The 27,937-nt window shown below is 42.2% G+C and overlaps 1 protein-coding gene across 3 annotated transcripts in view; it reads right to left on the reverse strand.

Annotated features, from left to right (window-relative positions):
- Positions 1-1,720: 1,720 nt before the first annotated feature.
- The window catches only part of ITIH6 (inter-alpha-trypsin inhibitor heavy chain family member 6), a 59,723-nt gene continuing 33,506 nt past the window's right edge, over positions 1,721-27,937 (reverse strand). For 2 of the 3 annotated variants that reach the window (XM_075184936.1, XM_075184934.1), the window contains exons 3-15: positions 24,412-24,566; positions 16,575-16,685; positions 15,103-15,350; positions 14,818-14,987; positions 14,626-14,742; positions 12,628-12,799; positions 9,606-11,132; positions 9,022-9,051; positions 8,103-8,153; positions 7,395-7,439; positions 5,257-5,370; positions 4,254-4,634; positions 1,721-3,362 (exon numbers count right to left, since the gene is read on the reverse strand). In XM_075184936.1, coding sequence (XP_075041037.1) covers positions 3,121-3,362; positions 4,254-4,634; positions 5,257-5,370; positions 7,395-7,439; positions 8,103-8,153; positions 9,022-9,051; positions 9,606-11,132; positions 12,628-12,799; positions 14,626-14,742; positions 14,818-14,987; positions 15,103-15,350; positions 16,575-16,685; positions 24,412-24,494 — 3,291 coding nt within the window. In that variant the 5' untranslated portion in view covers positions 24,495-24,566 and the 3' untranslated portion in view covers positions 1,721-3,120. The remainder of the gene's footprint in view (positions 3,363-4,253; positions 4,635-5,256; positions 5,371-7,394; positions 7,440-8,102; positions 8,154-9,021; positions 9,052-9,605; positions 11,133-12,627; positions 12,800-14,625; positions 14,743-14,817; positions 14,988-15,102; positions 15,351-16,574; positions 16,686-24,411; positions 24,567-27,937) is intronic. The other variant, XM_075184935.1, reaches the window with a different exon arrangement.

Below are 27,937 nucleotides of genomic sequence, written 5' to 3' on the forward strand. Positions count from 1 at the left end.
AGAATTAAATATAATTGAGATTTTTTTTTAAATTATTTAATAAAATATAAAATGTATTCCTCCATAGCAGGTGCAGTGTCATCTTCTTAAATGCAGCGGGCAGTCACTGCTGGTGTCGTAGTCCTTAATGTTTAGTTACTGGGCCTCATTTACGAAGCGCACATGAAGCGCACATGAAGCGCACATGAAGCGCACATGAAGCGCACCCCAAGACACCCCGGCCTCGCTGCACCTAGATGGTGTCATAGGATATGAACTCAGTTGGGCAACACTCAACAGAAAAGGAACAGACAATGGGCGTTTAGAAGCACCACATCCTATTTTCATTTACCATGGACATATCAACAGAAATTCATATTTTATCATTTAATATCTACTGATAGATCATAACAATTTCCCCAGGAAACCTTAGTTTTATTGTGAGCCATTTAGCTCTTTGTCATATGGAAATGGGAAATAGGAGACAGCTGCATCAGTAGTGGTACAATAAACATGACCGATGACACTTTGTCAGAGTAACTAACGGACTTTGTGGTGGGTAAAGTCCATTAGTTTTTGCTTCTTGGTCCAAAAGTGTCAGTAAGCCAACTGCTTTATGAAAGAGATGTTAATGAACATGTCAATAGATGGCCATGTATCTAACACTGTAATGAAGAATATTACTCATGGCGTCATTTTGACGCTGGGGGTGAGACCAAAATGACACGATTCACTGCAAATCACGTCATGGAGGCTCCCATCCCTTCCCTAGGAAGTGGGCAGGATCTGGGAGAATGGCCTGCTCTCCCGGGAGTCCGGGAGACCTACTCGGACATTTGGGGAGAGTAGACAAGTATGACATTACTGTTGTTATCATCCTTTTAAATGTCATTTCAGTCTGTGTCCACATGAGCTCCTATTAAGGTTTACTTGTAAGGATTCCAAATACATTGTAAGTAAGACAATGTACAGAGAACTCACTCGCATCAGTCCCTGCCCCATTGGAGCTTACAGTCTAAATTCACTAACAAACACAGACACACACACATACAGACAGACACACAGACTAGGGTCAATTTGTTAGCAGCCAATTAACCTATCAGTGTGTTTTTGGAGTGTGGGAGGAAACCGGAGCACCCGGAAAAAAAAACACGCAAACACGGGGAGAACATACAAACTCCACACAGATAAGGCCATGGTCGGGAATTGAACTCATGACCCCCGTGCTGTAAGGCAGAAGTGCTAACCACTGAGCCACCGTGCTGCCCAGGATTGTTCCCTATGCTGACACAAATGACATAATTTTTTAATCTTGTTATTCCTGCTGCACATTGTCTGCCTCACACATGAATTGTGAATAAATAGTGATGCTAGTAAGTGCTCGTGTGGACATGGCCTAACGCTGGCCACAGGTATCATCAGCGATATCAGCAGCAATATTGGCCAACTGACCTTATATCGCTGCAGTGCCAGATTATAGTTCGCTTTAAATCAATCAGATGATTATAGGACTTGTTGATAATCCAAACCAATCTGAATGAACGGTTGTTTCCTCTTGATTGTTGCTCAGTGCCGTGAATATAGTTCCTGCACTTGTCATTGTGATCAAGAGATGGCTATACTGACGCTCTGTTCACCCCCAGTGATTGCAGAATAGGGTGAGGAACCACAGGCGGATGTTATATGACCCATCAGTATATATGCTGTGAGTCCAAGCACACATTTGCACAGGTAGACATGCTAATATTTGCTGTGCTGCATTTAATTACCCGAAAAATCATTTGAACAAATACTTATTTGATGTTTTAAAGATGGTGTTTAAAAAGGTCTGCTGTACAGATACAACCCCTTTACAAAATTATGTTTCTTTAACATAAATCACTCTGGTTACCTTAAAAAAGTAAAACCTCATTTTGTTAATTTCTCTTTTCAATTGTGATTCTAGTATTAACAATTTACAGTTTGCTCACTGTCATGTGATTGCTATGACAACCCACAGTCCCCTGACATGATTTAGTGAGCAGAGAGGCTTTAGGGGAGCCCCTTTTCTCTACAAGCATAATCCCCCACTCCCTCCTTTGCCATCACGTTGCCACCATGGAGGTCCAACTCAGATATAAAGTTACATTCTTCCAGGAGGAAACAGGAACCAAAGATTCCCAGGGGTATATATCCTAAACTGCGGGTTTGAAAAAGTGGAGATGTCTATAGCAACCAATCAGATTCTAGCTGTCATTTTGTAGAATGTACGAAATAAAAACTAGAATCTGATTGGTTGCTATAGGCAACATCTCCACTTTATCAAACCCGCAGTTTAGTAAATATACTCCCAGATGTGAGACAGTCTTTTTTTCAGTGGTAGCCATCTAAATCTGTCATACAGATCGTATTTACAAATGGACAACTGAGTTAGAGGAGAATATTCAGCAATGTTACAAATGCACAAAACTTCCTATTTTTAAACACACAAAAAAGTATTGAAACTGATTTGTCCAGACAAGCGGTTTTAGAATTTAGTATGTTTTAGAATGACATCATATTCTGAAGGTCCTATCAATGCCTCTTATTTTGATGTTGTCATTGTAGTCAACACTGGTGGATCATCGTAAGGATCATTTAAACCTATCCTGCTGTAGTTCCATTGTGGCTAACCATGTGGAACTTAAAAATCCGCAAACCCTACTCATGTGAATTAATAACATGCTTTGCTTTTTACAACAACCACAACATTTTATACACGTTCATAGACACTTCTGTCATATAAATATAGGAAGCATTAAAGTTGTTAATATACTTTACAGTAACTTCTTACATCTACATTCATTGACTGTTTAATAAGTCCTCCGATGTGACAGCAGTTGATCTGCAGACTCACAAGTGCTGACGCTCCTGACTTAATAACTCAATTACAAGATGATAATAATTAGAGGATAGTTCTACGTCTGATTTTAGGATCACGAACTAATCACCGTGACGGTAATTTCTGTCGGTTGTCCAATGAATATATTGCTGTCTATATTATTTTGTGTCTTTCACCGTCCAGCAACGCAGCAGCCTCGTACATTGGGAACCCCTTGATTGGTGGTTTTGTTACAATGTAGAAATCACTTTGCATGTGTTGTATGTGTTGTTTTGGTGATTTTACATATCTTGAAGGTCTGATACCACGTAGGACATGTACTTTCCGTCTAGAATCTCCTCCACGTCTGTGTGTTTTACCAGCCAACATTTGGACATGTGTGATTGTGCCGTGGAGTCCTTCAGGGATTTTACAGTGAGAATTGCCAGAGCTGTGTGATTGTTTCTCCTCAGGATTCCGGAGAGGGTCAAATCGTTACTCTGTTTCCGCTCAGTGACCTCTATGTGGGCGTTTTGGAATTGACCTGAAAAATAAAATAAATCAGCCTGTTTTACTTTCATGTACGTGAAAGAATGGCCTCGATGTATCTTTTATATGGACCTCATTCTTTTATTAGAAAATGTTCTACACCGAGGGACCTTATATATCGCAGGACGAAAAGCCCTTTTTGTCGGTAAAAGCTTGTTTTCTCTTTGCCATATATACTGATGGGCTGACTGCCGACAATAGCCCCAAAGCCACTTTTGCATGGAGGAGCCTATTAGCCATAGGCAAACAACAAATAAATCATTTATTGAGTAAATAAATTATTTTTTATGTGTAGGTCATTTTGAAATAAATATTAGATAGGGGGGAACATTAGCTATAACAGAACTGATAGCAATTCTACACATGCGTCTAGTCCCTGTGCCCATCCATTGTGGAAGGACCCCTTGGGCTGGGCTGGTTCTTCACTTGTCATGGTGAGGAGGGTCCCCCGAGAACTGAGCATAGTTCTTCAGTGAAGCCTGGTTAGAGGCAAGGACAGATCAGATGTCAGCCCATAATCCCACCCAAGAAAGGGTATATGAGAGACGGATTGTGGAAAAGAACACCCTGCCTGAAAGTAAAATAAATATGGCCACAGGCTCAAAGGACTGAGTCTAGGTTTCCCTCCTTAGAGTGGCTAGCTAGTATCATAGGGATATGGCCTACAAGAGAAGGAATGATCTTGTTCTTCCTTAGTGGCCAACCTTCTGGAGGCAGCAGAGCCTATAATCACTGTTTCTTTGTTCTCCGATGCAAATCAAGAATAAAAGAAATATGAATTATACTTGACAACTGCAATATGTAGTAAATAGGCAATAAACAAATTATTTGGGTGTTTGGTGTGTTGGAGTGCCAACCATTACTTTACACAAACACATGATCTCACCTAAGAGGCCTCCACAGCCGGAAGATAAACCGTCCCCTTTGACAATGTAAAATCCCAGGTGGCTTAACTGCAGGTACGTTGGATGCTGGTAGTGGTGAAACAAGACCAACAACTCCACATTACGCCCAATCCACACTGTTATATTGGACGATGGGGATATTTTGATGGCCAGTTTGGGCTTTCGCAGCAGAGCAGGTTTGGTAACGGGGAGAGTGAGCTGTTTTTCCCCCTTTAGTGTCAAATTATCGAGGGAGATATTGACTATGTAGTTGCACCGCGGCTGGTTGATGGTGATGGTAATGATGTCTAGGTAAGTACGTAACCGGTTTTCATGGCCAATTCTCAAAGGGGCCTTCATCAAATGTCCATTTACTGTGATACCTATAGAGGGAACACAAGATCTTAGTTACGTAAGTTAACACATAAATGAGACTTAATGGAGCATTATTTAAGAAGTATGGAGAAGTTAGACTTGGCAGTGATCCCAAAGTGATAAAAGGTAGTAGTCTGTAATGACTTTTTAACTTTTTCTTCCATGTCCATTCTCCTCTCAGCCTGATAATAATTCAAATATTTGCGCTCTGCACAGAGGTAATTCCAAAAGTGTCCAGTGGGTGTCTACACATGCTCACAGCTTCAAAAGCAACCAATAGTGATGCCTCAGTGATTTCAGTGAATTGGTAGGTTCAGGGGTGTAACATCAAATCCTCTACGTAGGCCTCAGCTCTGTACTTCTGGAAATGGAAGCCAAACGGGGCTTCACTGCACATTCTGAGAACCTCACGTATGTTTAGAGAAGAGCTTGGAAACCTCTGGAATGTCATAAAGCCTCATCAAGGTTTCCAGTAAACTCGCTGCCATAGGGCAATGCTAGTATCTGAAATTCACATCTTCTTGACTCAGCTGTGTATAGCCAATAGATGCACTACCTTAAGCACAATTTGTATGGCCTTGCTACCTTGCTACCAAAAAATATTTGAAACAAGAAATAGATGAATCATACCTGTATCTGGGTCAGAGAGGAGCCTCAGAGTGTCCCCTGGGCGACCATCTAGGGTGAAACACAACTTTTCTCGGATCTGAGGCAAATTCACCACAAAGTGGGGATCTCCATCAACTGTGGCAGGCAGAATATCAAATTAACTTCAGCAGAGACTACTCTCAGGTTATAGGTGGTTAAAACATCACTTTGATTTAAAAACTTTTAAATACTCATCTCCAGTTTATATATATATATATATATATATATATATATATATATTTATTTTATTTTTTAAAAATATTTTGTGAGTTACCCAACAATACAAATGAGAAGCTTGTGTGGGACAGGTCCTGAGGACACAGCATAGTTATTTAGGTTATGATTCATTAAGGAAAGCTAAGTAAAGAAATTGAGTAAGTAGTCTCCTGGACAAAACCATGTTACAATACAAGGGTTGCAAATTAGTATTCTGTTCTGCACATAAGTTAAATACTGACTGTTTTTTCATGTAGCACACAAATACTTGATAGCTTATTTATACACTGAAATTTAAAGTTGATATTTGTGTGCTACAAGAAAAACAGACAGTATTTACCTTAGAAAACTAGTTTGCACCCCTTGTAATGATAGTTTGCAACCCGTTGTAATGATAGTTTTAGGATGCAGTAGGTATCATCATCATCATTTATTTATATAGCGCCACTAATTCCGCAGCGCTGTACAGAGAACTCATTCACATCAGTCCCTGCCCCATTGGAGCTTACAGTCTAAACTCCCTAACATACACACACACAGAGAGAGACTAGGGTCAATTTTGATAGCAGCCAATTAACCTACCAGTATGTTTTTGGAGTGTGGGAGGAAACCGGAGAACCCGGAGGAAACCCACGCAAACACGGGGATAACATACAAACTCCACACAGATAAGACCATGGTTGGGAACCGAACTCATGACCCCAGTGCTGTGAGGCAGAAGTGCTATCTACTAGGCCACTAGTTTGAATACAGAAATGTTTTGCAAGAACTGTGTCATAAAGTGAGTTTTCATGAAACTCCTGATGGTTTGAAGGCTAGGGGAAAGTCTTGGTGTACAAGGGAGGTTATTCCAGCTTGAAAAAAGTCCTTTATCTGAGAATTGAAGAAAATAATTAGGGTGAATGAGAGGTTCAGATCTTGGGTAAAGTTCTTAAAGGGATCGAGTTGGGAGATATATTGAGACAAATGAAGAGTAGTATATTGGTAGAGTTTTGTTAATGACTTTGCAAGTAGAATAATTTTATGTTGGATTATATAACAGTACAGACAAACAATGAAGGCAATGGCAGAGGATAGATATATTTGGGTGTCATCCTCATAGAGGTGATAGTGAAACCCAAAGGGGCTCTTTAGTTTTCTAAGATAAGTGTTATAGATAAGTGTTATAGATAAAGAAAGCAGAGGGCCTAATATGTTACTCCAGCTGAGGAAGTGGAGATAAGGTAGGTCGCTAATGGAGTGTTTTTGAAAAAGTGAGATGGGACTGAGAATAGGACAATGCCCTAGGGCAGTGGATTCCAAACTTTTTCAGTTCAAGGCACCCTTAGGGTCTCCCAAAAATTTTCAAGGCACCCCTAAGCCAAAATAATTTACCAAGTAGTCCACCTCCTTGCTTACCACTGGCCGAGGCACCCCTGTGAGATTTCCAAGGCACCCCAGGGAGCCTAGGTGCACAGTTTGGGAACCACTGTCTTAGGGGACATGTAATGTTTGCATGAGAAGAGACTGGTCTACAGTGTAACATGAAGCAGAATGGTCCTTGTGAATACGGAGCAACTAATGGCCTTCATATTTAACAGTGATCACATCATCCACCCCGTTAGTCAGGGCCATCTTAACAACATTATGGGCCCCCGGGCAAAGTAGTGCACCCGGGCCCCTATATGTGTGCATATTGATGGAAAGATACCAATGGAGAGGGAAATATCACAGATGTTAGTTAAGACTGGAAGCAGCACGAGACAGCAATCGATTTGAGAGCAACATCCAGAACTCTTTAACTCTTAACTCTCTGTCCTCAGCTATCAGGACTAAACCATGAAGAATGGGGGGGGGGATGTTTTCTTCCTTTATAACAATTATTTCATTTATAACAGAACAGTAATCTCCAGCAGTGAACTCACCCGAGGACATGAAGGTCTGGAGCCGCGGCGCACCAACAGATGCCACTTTTAGGACATGTAAAAAGTACATTAGGTTAATTATAGTCGTGATCATCATCTGCGATTTATATTCATCTTTATAGTCATCTAATAAAGCTGATGTACCCTCAGAACAGTGGCGTTAAGTCCAATATTACTCAGTAAAGCAGACTGAGGTGGAGGATTTGTTCCTAGACACAGACTCCCTTTAGCAGGCATCAAGTTGTGACATGGTAAGAGCCTTTCCCTTCCTTATGGGAGTATTGAACCTTCAGATTGTTGCAGTTATCTGGTTTGAAAACCGTAGTGTTCTAAGACGCACATGTGACGTTGTCCTAAGACCTCTGCTTTTATTATTTACTTATATGCAGGTTTTAAATTAGGTCTTTAGAGCTGTCTGGTAGAGAGAACCTGTTATATATTTTTAATAAAGAGGAATGTCCAGTAAATGTTCTGAGTAAACAGAGCCTGACAGGCAGGCAATAAAAGGACAAATAATTAATTAGAGTTTACCTTCTTCTGCAATATATAAGAATATAATTGGGGCTTTAGTTTCACATTAACCCAATTCAACTCAGGGCCTATTGCTATATTTTTGTTAATGTCTAAGCCCATGTAAGAACCTCACAGTTCAATGATCCCTGTGCACAGCCTCCTAGATTGAGCCTTACGGATCTCTAAAATACTCACCTTCAAAGTCAATGTCTGGTTCCAAGTCTGCAATTACAGAATAATCATAATCTGCAAAATCAGGACAGCAGGTTTAATGCATGCTGGTCATTCTGTTTATAGGTTACGACATTAGATGTTATGATGGCTAATTACTATTTGCTCCACAAGTATTTTGGCATGCACTTACTATTTCTGTAGACACGTTCACCTAATGTGTATAATTTCCATGCAATATGGGCACAGCTGGGGGGGAATGTTCCAGTGGCAGAAATATAGCTTGGCAATTCTCCAGGTTAAAACTGATCAAATGGTTCTGTTCAGTAGACAAGACATACTTGCCAATATGGGCAAGATGTTCCCCGGGAGATCCAGGGTGCAGACGGGTGGGGGCAGGTCTCGAAGAATCGCGTCATTAGCCCCGCCCCAAAATGGACACCACTACTATGGACCAATAAAAATGGAGCGGAGTCACGGTGATGCGTTCATGACGTTACTAAGCCCCCCCCCCTCCCGTTTAGTTTACACAGCCCGCCAGGACCAGGGAGAATTGCCTGCTCTCCCGGGAGTCCGGGAGGACTCCCAGAAATTTGTGAGTCTCCCGGACATTCCGGGAGAGTCGGCAACTATATGAGACAAGATAGTGGGCATCAGGCTTTAAGGCTGTATTCAGATTTCCAGCTGCTGTATCCTCCTTAGCTAGTTCACATGCTAAGAGGATGCACCTATGCAAAGCCCAGGGCACAGGAGTATACCCACAATCTTGAATTGGGCACTATTACGTAAAGCACAGTACCTCCCGTGCACTTTAGAAGGTGCAGGACAACATGTTTGCATGCCTAGCAGAGATTATCTTATGTAACACAATTTTACTGTTATATTGGCAATATGGCAGTTTTTCCCAAATACAATATAAGGCAGAATAAGGAGCAGTACGTACCATCTGTGGAATATGTATTAAGACTGACCCCTGAAAAGGAAGTAATATTGTGTTCAACTTTGAAATTTAGTTCCGCAGCTTTAAAATGAAAATAAATATTCTTGTAAGATGGTTATAGTGGAGTCAATATTTTTGGGGAAATCAATTCACTAGAAACCAGAAACCAGTGACAAAGTATTTTAGTGATGTTGCCTTACAGGAAGCAGTTTTAAAAATAACTTTTTTTTTATTTAAATTAAAAAAATAAATATAGTTAGACTGTACTATAGTTTGGATATAGTTTGGCATTCAACAGAATCCTTTGTAATAAGACTTCAGCATTTGGTCAAATACATAAAATGGATTTGGCTGAATACAAATGGGAGCTGCCAAGCGGCTTGTTCTTTAATAGTAAAGTAATAAATCCATTTTAAGTGTTACCTAAACTGTGAAATTATCATTAGAAGTTTTAGGATACGGACTAGGCTTTATGCAAAAATATATTTCTTAATAAACCATCACTGGAGGGAGTTCTCTGGTTGTATTCGGCATTAATACAGGAATAAACCATATCATTCATTAAAAAACACACATATATAGCGTACCTTTGATCTCTTCAAAATAGCTGTAAACAGGAGGAGGATTCAGGGACTCAACATATGTTGGATAGGAATATGTGCCAGGCAGAAGTTCTGTATCATGGGAAAGGATAAGGAGTCTCAGAGAAGTGGGGTTCACAGGAACTGAAGTGGGAATCTCAGTGTGTGGAGACTCTTGTACCTCATCACCAACCGGGTCATCAGGAGTAAGTGTGCTGGCATAAGAGGAGGCAGAGATCCCCTGCACGGTTTCTGTTGCTGGGGCACTGCTTGAAACCACTGAGCTGGATGGAGATTCAGAGCTGGAGGAAGTGGGAGAAAGCTTCTCTGTGCTGGATGTTGTTGTTCCTGTTGTAACTAAACTGCTTGGATGAAGTGTTCCGGTGGGGGACAAAGGGGTATTGGGACGGAGAATTGTATTGTTAGTTGGGTATAACCTGGCGAATGAAGGCATTGTGGTAATCTTCTCCAAGGTATTAGCGGTGGGCGTTCCTGGATTAATGTTAGGTTGGGCTCTGGTTCCTGTAACTTGAGAAGTTGTGGTTGTTTTTCCAGTGGTTGGTCTCATTGTGCCTATCTTGGCCATTGTTGAAGGTTTGGGAGTTTTAGCGGCTGGCCTTGTTAGTCGGGCCGCAGAAGTGGACTTGGCTTTTAGAACAGCAGTACTTAGAACCGTAGTATTTATTGTAGTATGGGACGTTGGGGTGACGGGTAGAGTTGCAGTACTAGGCATTGACGTAACTGTGGTTGTTTTCGGGTCATCCGAGTCATCGGGTTTCACTACAATCAGGGAAGTAACAGGCGTCACAAAGTTATATTTCAGGGATAAGTTGGTAGCTTTCTCCGTCAGTATCTTTCTAGCTATAGTGTCATTGGCTTTGATCCTAGCCTGCAGCAAATCCTGGATGGTGAAATAGGCCCAAAGCCTCTGGACAAACCACTGAATTTCATCCACATTGCCCGAACATCCAAAGTTGGATTGTGTGGCATTATCCTCCAAGTGGATGTCATTGTCTAGGCTTAGCTTCTCCTTCTGGTCATGTGCCGTCATCCTAACCTGAAGGTTCTTTGTGCCTGGCTTAAGCTTCCCTGCGACCACCAACTCTGACCCTTCAAAAAAATTAGGGAAAAGGGTCTGTGTCACATTTTGAACCGCTTCCTCACGGTAAGCCAACTCAATATCGAAGAGGAGAGGACTGGCAATCTCATCATAAAAGCCCTTTAGCTGCAGCGTGGCGTCAGAATACTCATAGATGCGCCGCGCTATGCCGCGGTTTTCCAGGGACAGCCTGCGCATGAGGTTGTAGTCAGCATCTTCACCAAATGCTAGGCAAAAGAGTGAGACGGTGCCTTTCAGGGCTTTTTGGGCATTTACCAGAATGCGGGTAGAAGACGTGACCCCTGAGGTGGCTTCTCCATCAGTAAGGAATATGACCAGAGGGATCTTCTGTTTGGTTCCACCTTTCTCCAGTTTATTTGACGTATGGTTGAAGATTGAAGCGGCAGCCAGGATTGCAGCATTAATATCTGTCCCTGAAGAGACACACGGCATTAGTTCCTCACTCCACTGATTATTCCTATGTTTAAACTAATCAATAATCTATATGATACAGATAGAGAGCATGATTGTGCATTTTTTTTGCTTCATTGTGCAAAAAACGTATCTCCATGTAAGTGTATTTTTATCTATATATAATGTTTGGCTAAAGCAGGAATTTAAAATGCTTTACCGTAGTCCTGTTTAGATGCTTCCTATAGTGCTTATTCTATCCTAGTATCCAGGCACAGAGAGTTGCCTTGCAGGAACATGCATAAGAACCGGACATAGGCTACAGGCTAAGTTCCGTGACGCCACTGCTCTGTGTGTAAAGATGGCTTGGTGTCCTGTACTCAGCCTTAAGACGTGTATCTGGCGTGAAATTGCATTGCCTACGCTCAGAAATTGATTTTACGCAATTACATACAATTCAAAACCATACACAAATGACACTTCCGACTGCCTACGATTTGAAGGACGGACTGGAGAGCGAAGGGGTGGACGCACGTTGGCAGTGTACCGTTAGGGTGTAGTGAGGTTGAGCGCACACACAATAGTCCGTTTTCAAGCTCTCGCCATCTCTGAATACGTATTTTTTAGCCGTAACACTTGCAGCAGATACAGGTCTGGTGTAAGTGCCGACTGATAGTGATAACTGACGTATATGCATTCCAGAACATGTGTTTTTAATTAAGTAAGAGAAAATGTAAAAATACACTGTATATGTACATGAACATTCTGAATTATTTATTTCATGTAAAAATCTTTTTTTTAACGAAACAAACTTTTTTTAAATTTATTTTTATTAATGATTATAGTATTAAGTGAGTTGTTAATGTATTTAATTTTTTTTACGCCTGCGTTCTGATGGGACTTATTAGAGATTTGCTTGTGCATATCCTGCAATGTGTTGTGTCTGTCTGCATATGGCAAGTAATGTATAGCTAGAACGTACTTATACTTGTATTCAACGAGATACGTTTCAGGAGATCCGCTTGTGCTTGAATACGGGCCTACGTGTGCGTCTGATTTTTAAAACACAAACAGCGTTCACATTGCGCTCCAATGTGAATCAGGCCCTTACTGTGCATGTTTCTGACTTATGTCTCAGTGCTCAGCAAAGGTGTCCTGGACCTCGTAATGCAGTCCATGTCTGGTCACAATGATCGCTTCTGCATGTCAACCACCAGCGTCTGGACACCAGGACCAAAAAAGATCCACAGTGAAGAGCTGCTGAAGAAGACGGCTGCTGAAGGTTAAGTAAAGACCACCTTCATACAAACAATGTTTTTTAAAAAATGATTCTGTAATGTGGAGATACCCTTTAATAAATAAAAGGGGAGTTCATTCAATAAAGTTGGAGGTACATGAAGGCAGAAACTTCCAAAAGCACTCTGGGCAGAGTAAGCACCTCCAATCTTCAATTATAATCTTTCATCAGATTAGCTCTAAAGACACTTAATGAAATAAACTTTCTAAGTTGTCACTTACATCCATCGGCTTCAATCTTATTCACATACTCCTTGGCACTCTTGATGTTCTGAACTGTCGCTTGTATGGAAAAACCAGGTTTCCACACTTGTACCACATCCGAGAAGGTGATTATATTGAAGGAGTCATCTCGGTGGAGATCATTTAAGATGACATGCATTGCACTCTTGGTCTGAGAGGAGATAAACAATGTAACATATAATTCTGTGAGTGTAGACTTCCATACTACACAACTTTGTCTCTGCGTCTGAAGCTTTTTCTTAAAATGCACATTGGAGGCAGTGGGCTGATCCATAAATGAGAATGAAGCCTTAAAACCCAAACTACTAGTCAACTGTGAGTGAGATTCAGCTGCCGGAGCAGTAAGTGTTAACCATACTTGCCCACTCTCCCGGAATGTCCAGGAGACTCCAGAATTCTGAGTAGGTCTCTCGGGAGAACAGGCCATTCTCCCGCATCAGACCCATTTTCTAGTGTACTGGCCAGGATGGGAGCCTCCATGGCACGATTAGCGGGGTATACCATCATTTTAACCCACGCCCCTAGTGGCAAAAGTACGCATCTGAGCCATGCGCTGCGTACTTAAAGTTGCAATCCCATGAACAAATTATGTCTATGTTGTTTGTAACATAAATCAATCTGGTTACCTGTAAGAAGACACAAGGATGTAGAGTTATTAAAAGTGGAGGTGTTGCCCATAGCAACAAATCAGAGTTTAGCTATCATTTTCTAGAATGCACTAGATAAATCCCAGCTAGAATCTGATTGGCTGCTATGGGCAACACCTCCACTTTTCCTTTTTAGTATATCAACCCCATGAAGTTGTTCTTCTTTCCTTCAAGTTGTTATTAATGATTACAGTTGTTATGCAATTGCCATGGCCACAAAAGCAATCTATCGCACCCCTATATAGATGTAATAAAATTATTGTAATATTAGCTTTAGTATTAAAACCAGACATTTAATGTCATTGATATATGCAATACAAATATTGTATTCTTGCATTTAATCAGTACAGAGATAATTGTACAGTGCACAAATAAGAGGAGAGCAGGCAGGGGAGGTCCAAAGATCTTGAAACCTAATTGAAAGCTGGAATGTTAAATAGCTGAGTACATCTCACCAGGGCTGGATTTACCACTGGGCAACCTAGGCAATTGCCTAGGGCCCAGCGGTCCCCAGAGGGCCCTCCCAGGGCCGGCAGTGAGACCACCCTTTAAAAATGGGCCGCTACTTATGGGCCAGTGCAATGTGTCCCCCCCCCCGGGCTAAAGTCTGCCAGCCAGCCCCTGAATAGGGGTATAGCTTATCCTAAAAAACTATAGTGCTATGGATTTTTTCAGGGAGGGGGCCCCAAACCAGTATCTTGCTTAGGGCCCCATGAGGTCTAAATCCAGCTCTGCATCTCACATTCACCAACCACGTATTGGAGATGTAGCTGACCCAAGTCCTGCAATCAGCATCCAGAGGGAATTTCATCGTAAGAAATGAACAATACCATCCAATGATACAAGACACATACTGTATTCTATGACACAGTAGGTGCTCCATTAGGAAAGGAGTAGGTAAATGCTTGCAGTTCTTACTGTGCAAGTATGTAGCATTTGTAAAGCACGTTTGGCCAGTATTAAATGGCTGATTTGTGGACTGTACAGAGTAATGTTCCAATAACATCACTGAGTTCATATTTATAAAGGAGAAAAAAAGGCAATTGCTAAATTGAATTTATGTAACTATATAAAACATTCTATAAAAATTTAATGCAGTGTTTTGGAGCACTAGCTCACTGTGCCAAACACGGCGAAGAATTTTTCAAAAAGCATTTAACTCAAAGCATTTATAGACCAAATGCAGCTTGTCATTGCTTCACATTCTTATTCAATAAAAAGAAATACCCCAATAACGACATAGAATCTGCAGCAATATCCTAGATCTCTATAGTTTTTCAATATGAAATCTCGCAACAACTTTAGCACTGTGCAACACACAAAAACGAACCTGTTTCATTTTGGTGCCAAACATCGACCCGCTGACGTCAATGACGAAGATCACGTTCTTCTGGATTGTTGGGAGCCCTCGCGGGGCGAAGTAGTGAACAAAATATCCATTGTATATCTGGAAAACAAGCAGGACAAATGATTTTCTAGGTGTGTAGCTTTCTTCTGTGTTCGATTAAACCGCACAATTTACCTGAACATCCCCCGCGAGGTCTTTCAAGGTCACGTCGTACTGGACAACAAAATCTGCAACAATACCAACGTTGGAATGGAGAGCCTGTTCCTTAGGTGTCGGCTGGAAAGTGACCCGTGCACAGTGTGAATTCTTATCTATCTCAGTGGATGGGGGCATTGCTGCCTCACCTGTAGGGATAGAGCATGTTACTGCCATCCAAATAATATTAGCCAGAAGAGTAACTTATTATGTATAGCAACTTCTCGTTGTGCCAAGGCTTCATTGCCAGTGGTAAGAACATACCTCGCACGGTGTTGGTTATCAGACGGCTGGCACGCAGAGGTAGCACTCGTACATAGTCTATGCCTGTCCGTTCAGAGATTGTCACCAGCACGGTGAGGTTCTGGACTATCTGCCCGGGCCGCACACTGACTGCATGCTCGTATTTCCCCAGGTGTCTTCTCAGCAGTTCCTCATAGGTCAGTGTGAAGGTCATCTCCCCTCCAGCCTCCACATTCATAGAAACACGGAACTTCTCTGTCTCCCTATCTCTACAGTGATGGAAATCCAATGAATATATATTTTATTTTACAGTATTATTTATTTGCTTGAAGTTAAAGTGCATTTATCATCTACACATAATGGAGGCAGATATTTTGTAAGTTGAATTTGTTGCATTCTTATGAATACTGGCTCTGACGACTAAGTAGCTGCCTTCATCATGCAATAGCTACACATAGGCAAACCGAGGGAGGGGGGGGGGGGGTTCCTAGTGCCTGGAAACCCACCTCCAAGCCTGGGGCACTGTACAATTGAGGTGGCTGAACCCTGCCTCCGCTTCACACGGCTCTGCTTGAAAAGGAAGAGCTGTGTGCACATAACAGTAGTGCACGCAGCATTGCCCATGTATGTATATTATAAGGATAGGAAGAGTTGGAGAGCAGCCAAGCACTGTCTAATAGTATAGCCACGCCCCCATGCCTGCTGGTCACACCCACTAGTGGCGTGGTGTGGAAACCCCCCTCTACAAATCCTACGTTTGCCCCTGCTACAGGTGTACCCATATAGGACATTAGAACAGTAAGGCTCATTATCGAAAGTGCAAAACCACAGTGTATATGCTGCTGTTTTTAGTGTAATGTGTCTACTTTGCACAAGTGTACTTGTATATATGGCTAAGCTCAAGGATTTACAGCCCAACTCTGTAGCATCTAGAAGGATACAAAAGTTTGCACTATTAGGTCAGAGGAGATGAGGGGATCAGGGGCATTCCTTGTGGACTGCAAAAACAAAGGGGTATATTTACTAAACTGCGGGTTTGAAAAAGTGGAGATGTTGCCTATAGCAACCAATCAGATTCTAGCTGTCATTTATTTAGTACATTCTACAAAATTAAAGCTAGAATCGGATTGGCTGCTATAGGAAACAGCTCCACTTTTTCAAATCCGCAGTTTAGTAAATATACCCCAAAGTCATTTTTTGAGGAACAAGGCCATTTAAATGAGATCCGTGGATGGAGAAGGTGCATTTACAGGGTCGCGCACTGCTTTGTGGGACGGCACAGAGCCTTGTGTTCCCCCTAAAAAGGACTTTAATATTTCCTCACCTCAGAGGTGACTTTTAATGTGATGCATTCTTCCCCTTCCAGTTACACTTTTGTGGAGAAATGCATTCCTATGTGCACTTTGATCAATACAGTAAAAACAATCCAACACTCAAAACTGGCGATACCAAGGGATTGCTGAACAGCTCTAAGGGACCACTTGTGTTCTTACCTGGTACCAACGTGAGCCGTGGTCTTCCCTTGCCGCCTTGCTTCCTCGTACATCTTCTTGGCCTGGTGTTTCTCCTTTACCTCCGCAACATGCGTATTACCATTAACTGTGCTGTAAGAATGTGATTCTGTGAATTTGTAAACACTTTACACCTGAATAACAATATATAACACTGCTGGTATGAAATCCTTGCTTTGTGAAGGACCATGGAATCTCACGATACATTTATATTGTATAAACTAACATCCCAGTGGACTATGTGTACACTGATATTGAATTATTTCAATAGCTTACTAAACAGAATGGTTATTAATCTATTATTTGCAGCTGCGTCATCTCTGCCAGAAGGAGACTTTTTATTGGAGGAAATGATACAAAAGTGCAAATATTGTAGCTCAATATCTCATTGAGGTCCAATGATTTTTTTTTATAATAAACCATAACAACCAATCAGACACATGCTTTCACTGTGTAACTTGCAGTAGACAGATACAAACTAGGTGCTGATTGGTTTAGTGCACATTTTGCACATAAATGCAGTGTTAGTAAATGAGTCCTATATAGCTTCCATAAACATTAGATATATGGGTGTAGTGGTCATTAAATCCATATTAGCAGCTAAAGAGATGAACATTTTTGTTCACCACTTTAAAATGTCTCCAGTATGGGTAAGTGGAGGATACATGAGAAGCCGCAGCATCTCATTGGTCCTCCCGCTCACACCTCCCTCCAAAACGTTACGCAGTCCTGGTCAGGCGCGGGCTGACGGACGTCATCCCGGGGGGCACACGCCGCACAGGCGGCCGCATCACATGACACGTGATGTGGCCGCGTCATCAGTGCGCGGCCGCATCACATTTATATTACTTCCGGGGGGGGCGGCCGGCCTTAACAGCCGTGATTCCCCCCTGCCCAGCCCGCCCCTGGTCCTGGTTTTCAGCGAGGACTGTGAGACACCACAAAGCCCAGGGTACAATGTAGTGCACCCCCCCCCCCCCCCCCCCACCCGAATCTGGTGAGGTGGGGGGGATGTTAAAGCTGTACTACCCTCACTAGGATGTAGTACAACTTTAACATGCACTGTAGTGTGAACGGCCCAGGAATCCATGACAGTAAAACTGGGATCAGGGCATCCTGCTTGCAAAGTGTATGGTAGATTCTAGACCAGTGATGGGAAAACGGATACTCTTCAGGGAACGCATGGTGCGGTCCTCTAACCCGCAAAGGGGCTGCACATTGTCCTTAATCTCCGCAATAAGTTAAAACAATACATTTAATCAAATAAAGAGACCCCTATCTGTAATAACATATCAGCAGACATTTTAAACAAGTGTTACAACCTATAACAAACATATCTGACAATAAAGCAGGAAGGATCTGGAGGATGCAGGTGAAGGCTGGTAGGTCCGTCTGTTGCCCACCACTGTCCTACAGTGAACCAGCTCTAAGGGACATATTCAATTGTTAGCGTTACTGGCCAAAGTAACGCAGTGCGCGCACTATTACCGTCATTACGGTAATAGTGCACGTAAATACCGTTATTACGGTACCTTTCACGCTGGATTTCAGCCCGCGGCTCAGGGAGCTGCGAGCTGAAATCCAGCTTAGTATTACCGTAATAACGGTTAATACTTTTAACGCTGCGGGAAATTCAAACAATTGAATATGCCCCTAAGTGTTAATTGTTTAACAGAGTTGCAACAGTTTTGCCACAAATTAAACAAAATAAAACCTAACAGTCCTGGCTGCCTGGATTTCTATTGTAGTGAGTTGGGAAGGATTGAGATGTCTGGTAAATCTTCATACTGAGTTGATTACTGTTAGGTAAAGTATTAAGTCCATAGGGAAAAATGTGTTTTATTCACCACCTGAAGGCAGCAGAGAAGTTAATACAAATCATTTCTAAATAATATTAATTGTAGTATGTTATTGTTTTTTTAATGTGTGTTTTTTTCCCCTTTAAATGACGTTTGCATAACATATTCCTAAGTGAATTTAGGTGATTGTACTTGGTACATAAATCAGAGATAGGGACAGGCTAGCGATGACTACCCAGGAACACAATTCAGTTAGAGGTTCATAAAACAACATGAACTCCGTGTTGGGGTTTATAATTATGAAACATTCTGCAAAATATATCCTAGCGCTGTGAGTCTGCTATGTTCTAGTTGAAACAAGGTAACGTTCCAGAGAGGATATACTGGGCCATATATTCTGATACACAAAAACAGGATGATCTGCAATAGCTGGACTATTCTGACTGTTTATAACACCTGTTAGAGAAATATCTACTTTTATCCGCATTCCCTATTAAACGCGCTGTGTTGAAAGAACTGCATCTCATTAAAAGGACAATCCTTATTCTCAGATATAATTTACAATCTAGCACACTCTGTCCTGATCTTAGCTGATCTCTCCATTTGTACTTGGTTGAATTCATTAGCAGTGGCAACTAGGACACAAACATCGCAAATTGGTCATCTCTGTCCCTGACTTCCAATTAAAAACTTTGCACTCTGGACAAATAATGTTGATTCCTAGTTTCTTCTTTTTTTTTTTCTTAAGAGAAAAAACTTTCGAGCGGCTGAAACAGCTGCTCCTCTGTTAGCAGGTCTCTAGGCAAGCTGAAGTTTAAGAGAGACACGCATAGACGGCCGGCCAGCATAAACTGTAGAAGGACAGGGGCCAGCCAAGATTAACTTGGCCCGAGGGACAAAAACTTTCCTTGTGACAGGGAGCTGTATGTGCTCGGATGCCTTGCACCATTTCTTTTCCCTCTTCTGTGTATCCTTGGTCCTTTTCCAAACTTGACTTCAAAGCACAGGATTATTTTTTTGAATTATTTTTCTGTGGCCAACATCAGCATAATGGCATGAAAACGGCAGCAACCTTTTCTGGTAATGCCTAGATCTTATAATTACCTAGCGACAAGCATACTGACACTACGGCCAAAACATCCAGGGAGTTTGTTATTGCTAAACACAAATAAAGTCCCTTGGGATACAAATTTCATCTCCCATGGACAATTAGGGATTAATTCCATGTATAACGGTTGGACCAACTGCACAGTAACACTTCTCTTGTTGTTTATGCTGGATCTAATTCTCAGTATCTGCTCTCTGTATGTGTACCGTGTCAATGATAATTTATGTAATTGTGTTATGATGATCAACTTCAATGGTTTGATCAAGCCGTGAAAAACAATGTTGTATGCTGGCACAGAGTGCCCTGTGCCAGGCCTGGCCAACCTGTGGCTCTCCAGGTGTCGAGCTACAAGACCCAACATACCCTGCTAGCTATTGGCTGGTTATCAGCTGGCAAAGCATGCTGGGGTTTGTAGTTTTACAACACCTGGAGAGCCACAGGTTGTCTAGGCCTGCTCCATGTATTGCATGCAGAGTGTTGAAGTAGGGGCAGGCGCGGGCTGACGGACGTCAGCCCGGGGGGCACACGCCGCACAGGCGGCCGCATCACATTTATATTACTTCCGGGGGGGCGGCCGGCCCTAACAGCCGTGATTGTGAGCGGCCCGAGGGGCCGATGCCCCCCTGCCCCCCGGCCCAGCCCGCCCCTGAGTAGGGGTGTATACAGTGTGTGGCAAAGAGGGATATTTACCACAGTTCCCTGTAAGGGAACAGGTAGGAACACAGATAGTCTGCAGCAGCAGGCTGCAGAAAGGGTTAAGTCTTCCCTAGGTTCCTCTCTTAGCACACACACACACACAGGTCTTCCACATGGGTGTGATTGGTTTGCTGTGATTTGTTTTAGTGCTTGGGGTGGAGGATAAAGACACTGTCTGTATGTGTGGGTGGGACCACCGATGCCAGTAAGTGGCCGGCGAGCAGACAAGGAAGTAATGTATAGCCAGATGTAGGTGGTGGGGATTTTTGTGTACTGTTACTGGATATGAATGCTGTACCAGCATTGGAGCTGTTTTACCATCCTGAAAACTTCTAATAAACAGCTAAATGGTTCAGCATACCTGTGCCCGATCCATGTGAATGGTGTACTTTCTCACAGGTGGTATGCCATACCGCCACTTCTTTTACTGCTTGGATTGTGCAACTATCAAATTCCATTCACTTACATTTTCCATACCGACACATCTAAATTTCCCCTTGGACCGCTGATTGCATGTATAAACTCAGCTGCAGCTTTCATAGAGATTATCAGCACTTGTGACATAGAAATTCTGTGCTTATAGTGCCTGGTGATGTTTAGGCAAAAGAAGCCGCTAAACGTTGAGTGATTGAGGCCAATATATACAGGCATGGACAATGCCAGAGTGGACACTAAATCTCGTAGAGGAACTAATGGCAGAAATTACTGTGCATCTGGTAGTGGTAGAAGTGGCAGGGCAGGAATACTCAGATATTATTATAGTGTTGTTTTGAGAAAGGACCCTATGAGGGAAGGATCTCTGCAGCAGGGAATGGGACAGGGGCGGATCTAGAAAAGTGCTGTACCCGGGGCGATTTAGGGGGAGGGGGGCTTTGGGGGCGATTTAGGCCCCGCCCCTTTCTAACATCTTAGGCTGCCGACGGCTGCACACTATGTGCAGGTCCGTCCAGCCGTGACAGGCAGGGACAGTGTGCTGCCCGACTGTTCTGATTGTGTTTTAAACACAGTCAGAGCAGCGGGGCAGCACACTGTCCCCGCCTGTCACGGCTGGACGGACCTGCACATACTGTGCAGCCGTCGGCAGCAAGTGTCTGCTAGGGTCGCCCCGATCGCCCCCCCCCCCCTGGATCCGCCACTGGAATGGGACAATGTGTGTTTAGTTCTGGAGGCTGATAATTTGAATCAAACATCTTGGGTACATACATACGAGTCTATTTATTAAACATAGAATAGCTAGAGATAGGACTTAACCCTATATATTAAAGTCTACCAGCGTGCTGGCTCTCTCCGGCAGTGCTTGTACCACTGCAATCCTCCATCAGCCAAGAGCTCCAGATGTAAACCTGGGGGTGGTATGAGAGGCATATGAGGCTTGTGAGGAAGGTGTAAGGGGCATGTGGAGAAGACCTTATGACCATGAGAGGGGCCTGAGGTCTGAGGGGCACGTGAAGAGGTCTAAGTGGCATGTTGAGGGCATGTACGGAGATCTGAGTGGCATGTGGGGGGGGGGTATTCGAGTACATGTGAGACATGAGGGCTTGTATTGGCAATTTGTGGCAAGTAGGAGTTCTTAGGGAATGTGGTGACATTTTGAAGCAAATGGGAGGTCTGGGTGGCATGTCGTGGAATTTTGGAGGAAATGAGCAGCATGTGGGTGCATTTTGGGATGCGTGATGTGGGCATGCCCAGGTAGTTTTCTGGCTGTTTATCACCCTTACAATTAAGGGTAATGTGCGATCATTTTGAAGATGTCAAGTTGCCAATCACTTTTCTAGAATGACATAAATAATGGATAAGTAAAACATATTCGCTAGTATAACTAATGTGGTGGCACAGGGTGCAAACATGGTCTCATTCCACGGAGTTGGTGTTCGACTGTGCCCTGCCCGTCTGTACCCTCCTGTACCATTCTGATAGGTTCCTGGCCCTGAATATGGTACATAACATGAGGCACCTGAGCACTTAATGACGGCCCGTGCCCTGGCACATTGGGAAGCATTGGCAGTGCCATCACACAGAACTTTTGCAATTATTTATATTTCATATTTATTTATATGTTAAACCCCTTATCTCCCTAGGAGACCAAGTTTGGACTATATTTAGCCATTCCACATCCACAGCTTCCACATCCAGACAGGTGTCGGTATATGCATTTTGAAAACAAATAATCTAGAGAATATAACCTTGTTCTAAATTCTCTGTGCCAGATACATATTTATACACTTAGAAACTGGAAATAACCCAAAATATAATTTATTTTATCCAGTTCGCTCCTAGACATTTAATTCTGTTGCTGAATATTTTACACTGTATTTGAAATGTCAAGGATATTACTGGAGTTTTTCTATTTCCCCTGGCGATGAGACCCAGACGAAAGCAACATCCTGAGTCCCAATTTCGTCTGTTTTTTCCTAAGTTGTGTCTAAGTGGTAGCCTTGTCTAATTGGACTACTTATTAGGAATTAAGGAAGAGAGAGACTGGGCACCAACCATCAAGATTGAGGAAAAATATATTTTTTTTAAAAAATAGCCTCACGAGTTTCACAGCAACTAACACAAAGATCCCTTTAAAAAGTAAACATGCCCGCTAACATATAAGAGAAGCACACAAAGAGCAACCAAGTAATATTACCAGCGTTTAGCACACTCCTGGAACAGTCAAGGGCGTAAAAGTATCAAGCTGCAAGTTTCCGGCGGGTTTGAAAAGTGGAGATGTTGCCTATAGCAACCAATCAGATTCTAGTTATCATTTATTTAGTACATTCTACAAGATGACAGCTAGAATCTGATTGGTTGCTCTAGGCAACATCTTCACTTCTCAAAACTCGCAGATCGATACATTTACCCCCAGCAGTCTAATGCTCCCACAAATGTGTTTATTAACTGTTATTGTATATAGCATCTACATATTATGCAGCGCTTTACAGAGAATATTTAGTCATTCACATCAATTCCTGCTCCACTGGAGCTTACAATCCATATTCCCTATCACACGGACACTACGGTTAATTTTGTCAATTAACCTACCAGTATGTTTTTGGAGTGTGGGAGGAAACCGAAGCACCCGGAGGAAACCCACGCAAACTCCACACAAATAGTACCCTGGTTGTCATTGAACACATGGCCCTTCTGCAGACGCTCTTAATCTAAAAAAAATATCCTATATCATTTAATACTGTCAAAAATCATCATCATCATTTATTTATACAGCACCACCAATTTCGCAGCGCGAATGTCTTTTTTTTAAGCTCTATATTTTGTTTATAGTTGGTAATTAAGTTTTCATGCTGAACAATGAACACTAAAATGTTAAGAACAACGGTTTTGTGCCCCACATGGTGCAATGCCAGACAAATTTGGAAGACAGGGACCACACTGTTACTAAGCCTACTGTTTGCATGAGAAAGTGGCTTAGTGGTTAGCACTTCCGCCTCACGGCACTGGGGTCATGAGTTCAATTCCTGACCATGGCCTTATCTGTGAGGAGTTTTTATGTTCTCCCCGTGTTTTCGTGTGTTTCCTCCAACACGCCAAAAACATACTAGTAGGTTAATTGGCTGCTATTAAATTGCCCTTAGTTAGTCTCTCTCGGTCTGTGTGTGTCTATATTAGGGAATTTAGACTGTAAGCCCCAATGGGGCAGGGACTGATGTGAGTTCTCTGTACAGCGCTGCGGAATCAGTAGCGCTATATAAATAACTGATGATGATATTACCTCAATGGAATCCTAAATGGCATTTCATGGGCAGCAGGGTGGCGTAGTGGTTAGCACTTCTGCCTTACAGCACCCAGGTCATGAGTTCAATTCCCGACCATTGCCTTATCTGTGAGGAGTTTGTATGTTCTTCCCGTGTTTGCGTGGGTTTCCTCCCACACTCCAAAAAACATACTGGTAGGTTAATTGGCTGCTAACAAATTGACCCTAGTCTGGCTGTGTTTGCGTGTTTCTGTGTGTGTGTGTGTGTTAGGGAATTTAGACTGTAAGCCCCAAAAGGGCAGGGACTGATGTGAGTGAGTTCTCTGTACAGCGCTGCGGAATTAGTGGCGCTATATAAATAAATGGTGATGATGATTTCCCAATATATATTCATAGCACTGGCTATATTAACATGAAACAGTAGAGAAATTTAGCTAAGCTCTAGTCATTTTTATAGCTGTTTGTTCAGTTTGTCCTGTAATTAAGCCTAGTTCACATAAAATAATGTGATCTACTTACAGTGTGAAGTTGGACATAAATGCTGAGCTGGGCAACTCCAAGTCAAAGATCGCCTCCTTGGATTCATTGTGAGGGTTGTACATAACGGACTGCACCTTGGTAAAGGCATAGCGGGAGACTATGGTGGACTGAATGTAGAGGCTGCTGATGGTCAGCTAGAAGACATTAAACACATTCATTACGATTAAACACACACTTTATTATAAATGCAGTTACTGTGTAAAAGTAATACACTATTTTCAGGAATGTTGCAGTTGTAAGCAAGTATTGTATTGATGACCGTGCTGTGATGCCTGTCTCTCGTGCATTGAGAAGATTTTCATCTAATTCAGGACTCCTGCTCAATGACAAAATAGGCACATGTGGTTTTGATATACATTTGTTATCGGGACTCCCTTTTATTTAATAAAGTCCATTTAATTTAATAAAGTCCTTGTCAACACATGAAAACACACCAAAACAGCAACAAAAGAGGAAGAAAAGTAGTGAGGGGAGCAAATGGTCATTGTACAGAGATCTAAGCAGAGCCCAGAGCAGATCAGAGCGGTAAACGTGGCCAAAGTTTTCTTATTTTCATTTCACTGTCTGGATGCCCATGAAAGGAGAGCAGGCGAGGTGGGAAAAATTAAAAAGTGGAATACTAGCAATAGACCCATACTTGCTAGCTCTCCCAGAATGTCCGGGAAACTCACGCATTTCGGGTGGGTCTCCCGGACTCCCGGGAGTGTATGGCAGTCTCCCGCATCTGCCCACTTCCTAGTGAAGTGGGCAGAATTAGGTCCAAAATGCTGCAATTCTCCAGGAATAGCGGCATCTGGCCACACCCCCTCTGTAAACTGCCGCATTTGCGTCATTGCATCATGGGGGCGGGTGCAAAATGCCGCAATTTCGGAGCCTCGCCCCACATGCGTCCACCTCTCTCCGGGAGACTCCCGGGTGCCAACTACAAAAAGTTGGCAAGTATGAATAGACCTTTGTATCAAAAGGGTTAGGAAAAGCACAGGGAAAAGGAAGCCAGTGTGGTTTGTAAAAGAAGTAGCAAGTATTGTGATGGCCTTTAGGAAATATAAGCAGACTCAGAATAATGAAGACAAAGAGGTGTATCTTGTTAGACAGAAGGAGGCTATGAAGGTAATCAGATGTGCAGAGGCACAAGCTGAAGAGAAAATGGCCCAGTCAGTAGGTAAAGGTGGCAAAACTTTTTTTTAGGTACATAAGTGAAAGAAGACAAAATAATCAAAGATCATCTCTACAGAAAGAGAGTGGAAGGGGCTGCAGTTAAGTTACAAGTATATTCATAAAAATGAGATAGATACAAGTGCATTTACAGAGGAGAAGGTCCTAACAGAACTGAAAGTGGATAAATCAACGGGGTCAGATGGGATACATCCAAGGATGCTAAAAGAGCTTAAAGGGGTGCTGGTAACAGAATAATTCAATCAGTCACTAGCTACAGGAGTAATTCCAGAGGACTGGACGAGAGCAAATGTAATCCCACGGCACAAAAGTGTAAGCAAGGAAGAGGCGAGCAACTACTGACCATTGAGCCTAACAGTAGTAGGGAAATTGATTACAACTCTTTCTTTCAGAGTATCTAAAATTCAGTAACTTACAGGATCCTAAACAGCATGGATTAACTGGGGGGAGATCATGTCAAACAAATATTATTGACTTTTTTGACTGGGTGCCTAAAGTATTAGATCAAGGAGGGGCCGTAGATGTAGCCTATCTAGACTTTATTGAAGCTTATGACACTGTCCTACATCGCAGACTGTTAAATAACTTGAAAGCTTGGGATTGGATTCTAAGATGGTATTGAATGGATAAGATCTTGGTTGCAGGATAGAAAACAGAGTGTTATAGTAAATGGAGTGCATTCACAGGAGGGAACGGGTACCAGTGGAGTACCCCAGGGATCTGTACTTGGAAAAGTGCTTTTTAATATCTTTATTGGTGACATTGCAAATGGTATTGAAGGGAAAGTATGAGTTTTTGCAGTTGACACAAAGATATGCAACAGGGTAGACACCAGGAGGGGTAAAACAAATGATTGATGATCTAGGTAGACTAGAGGAATGGTCGACTACAGTTTAATGCCAAAAAATGAAAAATCATGTACTTGGGTCTCAAAAACCCAAAGACTAAATACAGTGTTAACGACACTATAATGGAAACTACTGAGGAGGTCATGGATCTGGGAGTCACTATCTCAGGTGACTTGAAGGCAGGTAAGTAATGTAACAAAGCAATGAGAGAGGTGAGTCAGATGTTTGGTTGCATAGGGAGAGGAATCAGTAGCAGAAATAAATAAATAATAATGGCACCATATAGATCATTGGTACGGCCTCATCTAGAACACTGTGCTCAATTGTGGAGGCCATATCTCCAGAAGGATATAAATATATTAGAGACTGTACAAAGAAGGGCAACTATAATGGTGTATGGCCTACAGCACAAAACTTATCCGGAAAGACTAAACAGTCTTAATATGTGTAGTTTGGAGCAGAGAAGGGACAGGGGGGAAATAATAGAATTGTTCGAATATATCAAGGGTTTTAACAAGGTGCAGGAGAGAAACATTCTTCATAGGAAGAGAAGTATTAGAACACGAGGACATGCACTGAGACTGGGGGGGGAGTAGGTTCAGAGGAAATTTGAGGAAATATTACTTCACAGTAAGGGTAGTGGGTAAGTGGAATAACCTCCCATCAGAGGTGGTAGAGGCTAATACAGTAGAGCAATTTAAACATGCCTCAGATAGACATAAGGACATTTTTACACAGAACGAAGGATCAAATAGGGTTTGACGTTACCATAGTTTAAAAAATGGGCAACTGTTTTTTATCTACCATCAAATCCTATGTTTCTGTGTTTTGTTTATGTCATTTTTTCATATAAATCCCTTCTTCAGAACTCCCTGCATCCCTAGTCCACTCCCTTTTATATCCCTGTTTTGTTTGGGCATGTGCAATGCGATTGCTTGACATCAGGGTCTATGCATGATAATTACCTCCCTGTGTGCTTGGCAATGGGGTTTATACAATTTGCCTAGAACTAAGGGCCTGATTCATTAAAGATCTTAACTTGAGAAACTTCTTATTTCAGTCTCCTGGACAAAACCATGTTACAATGCAAGGGGTGCAAATTAGTATTCTGTTTTGCACATAAGTTAAATACTGACTGTTTTTTCATGTAGCATACAAATACTTGATAGCTTATTTATACACTGAAATTTAAAGTTGATATTTGTGTGCTACATGAAAAAACAGTCAGTATTTAACTTATGTGCAAAACAAAATACTAAATTGCACCCCTTGCATTGTAACATGGTTTTGTCCAGGAGACTGAAATAAGAAGTTTCTCAAGTATCCTTAATGAATCAGGCCCTAAAACCATATTTTTACTATCACTTTGACTGTTACTGGAAGTTCTTAATGTAACTAATGTGACTCACCCTAACTACTTTTTTTTTTTTTTAAATATATAAACTTAACCTTCTTGTTGCTTTGCTACAGGTGTCTCTCTG

Source organism: Mixophyes fleayi, chromosome 9 (assembly GCF_038048845.1).
Source record: "Mixophyes fleayi isolate aMixFle1 chromosome 9, aMixFle1.hap1, whole genome shotgun sequence".
NCBI classification, from domain to species: Eukaryota; Metazoa; Chordata; class Amphibia; order Anura; family Limnodynastidae; genus Mixophyes; species Mixophyes fleayi.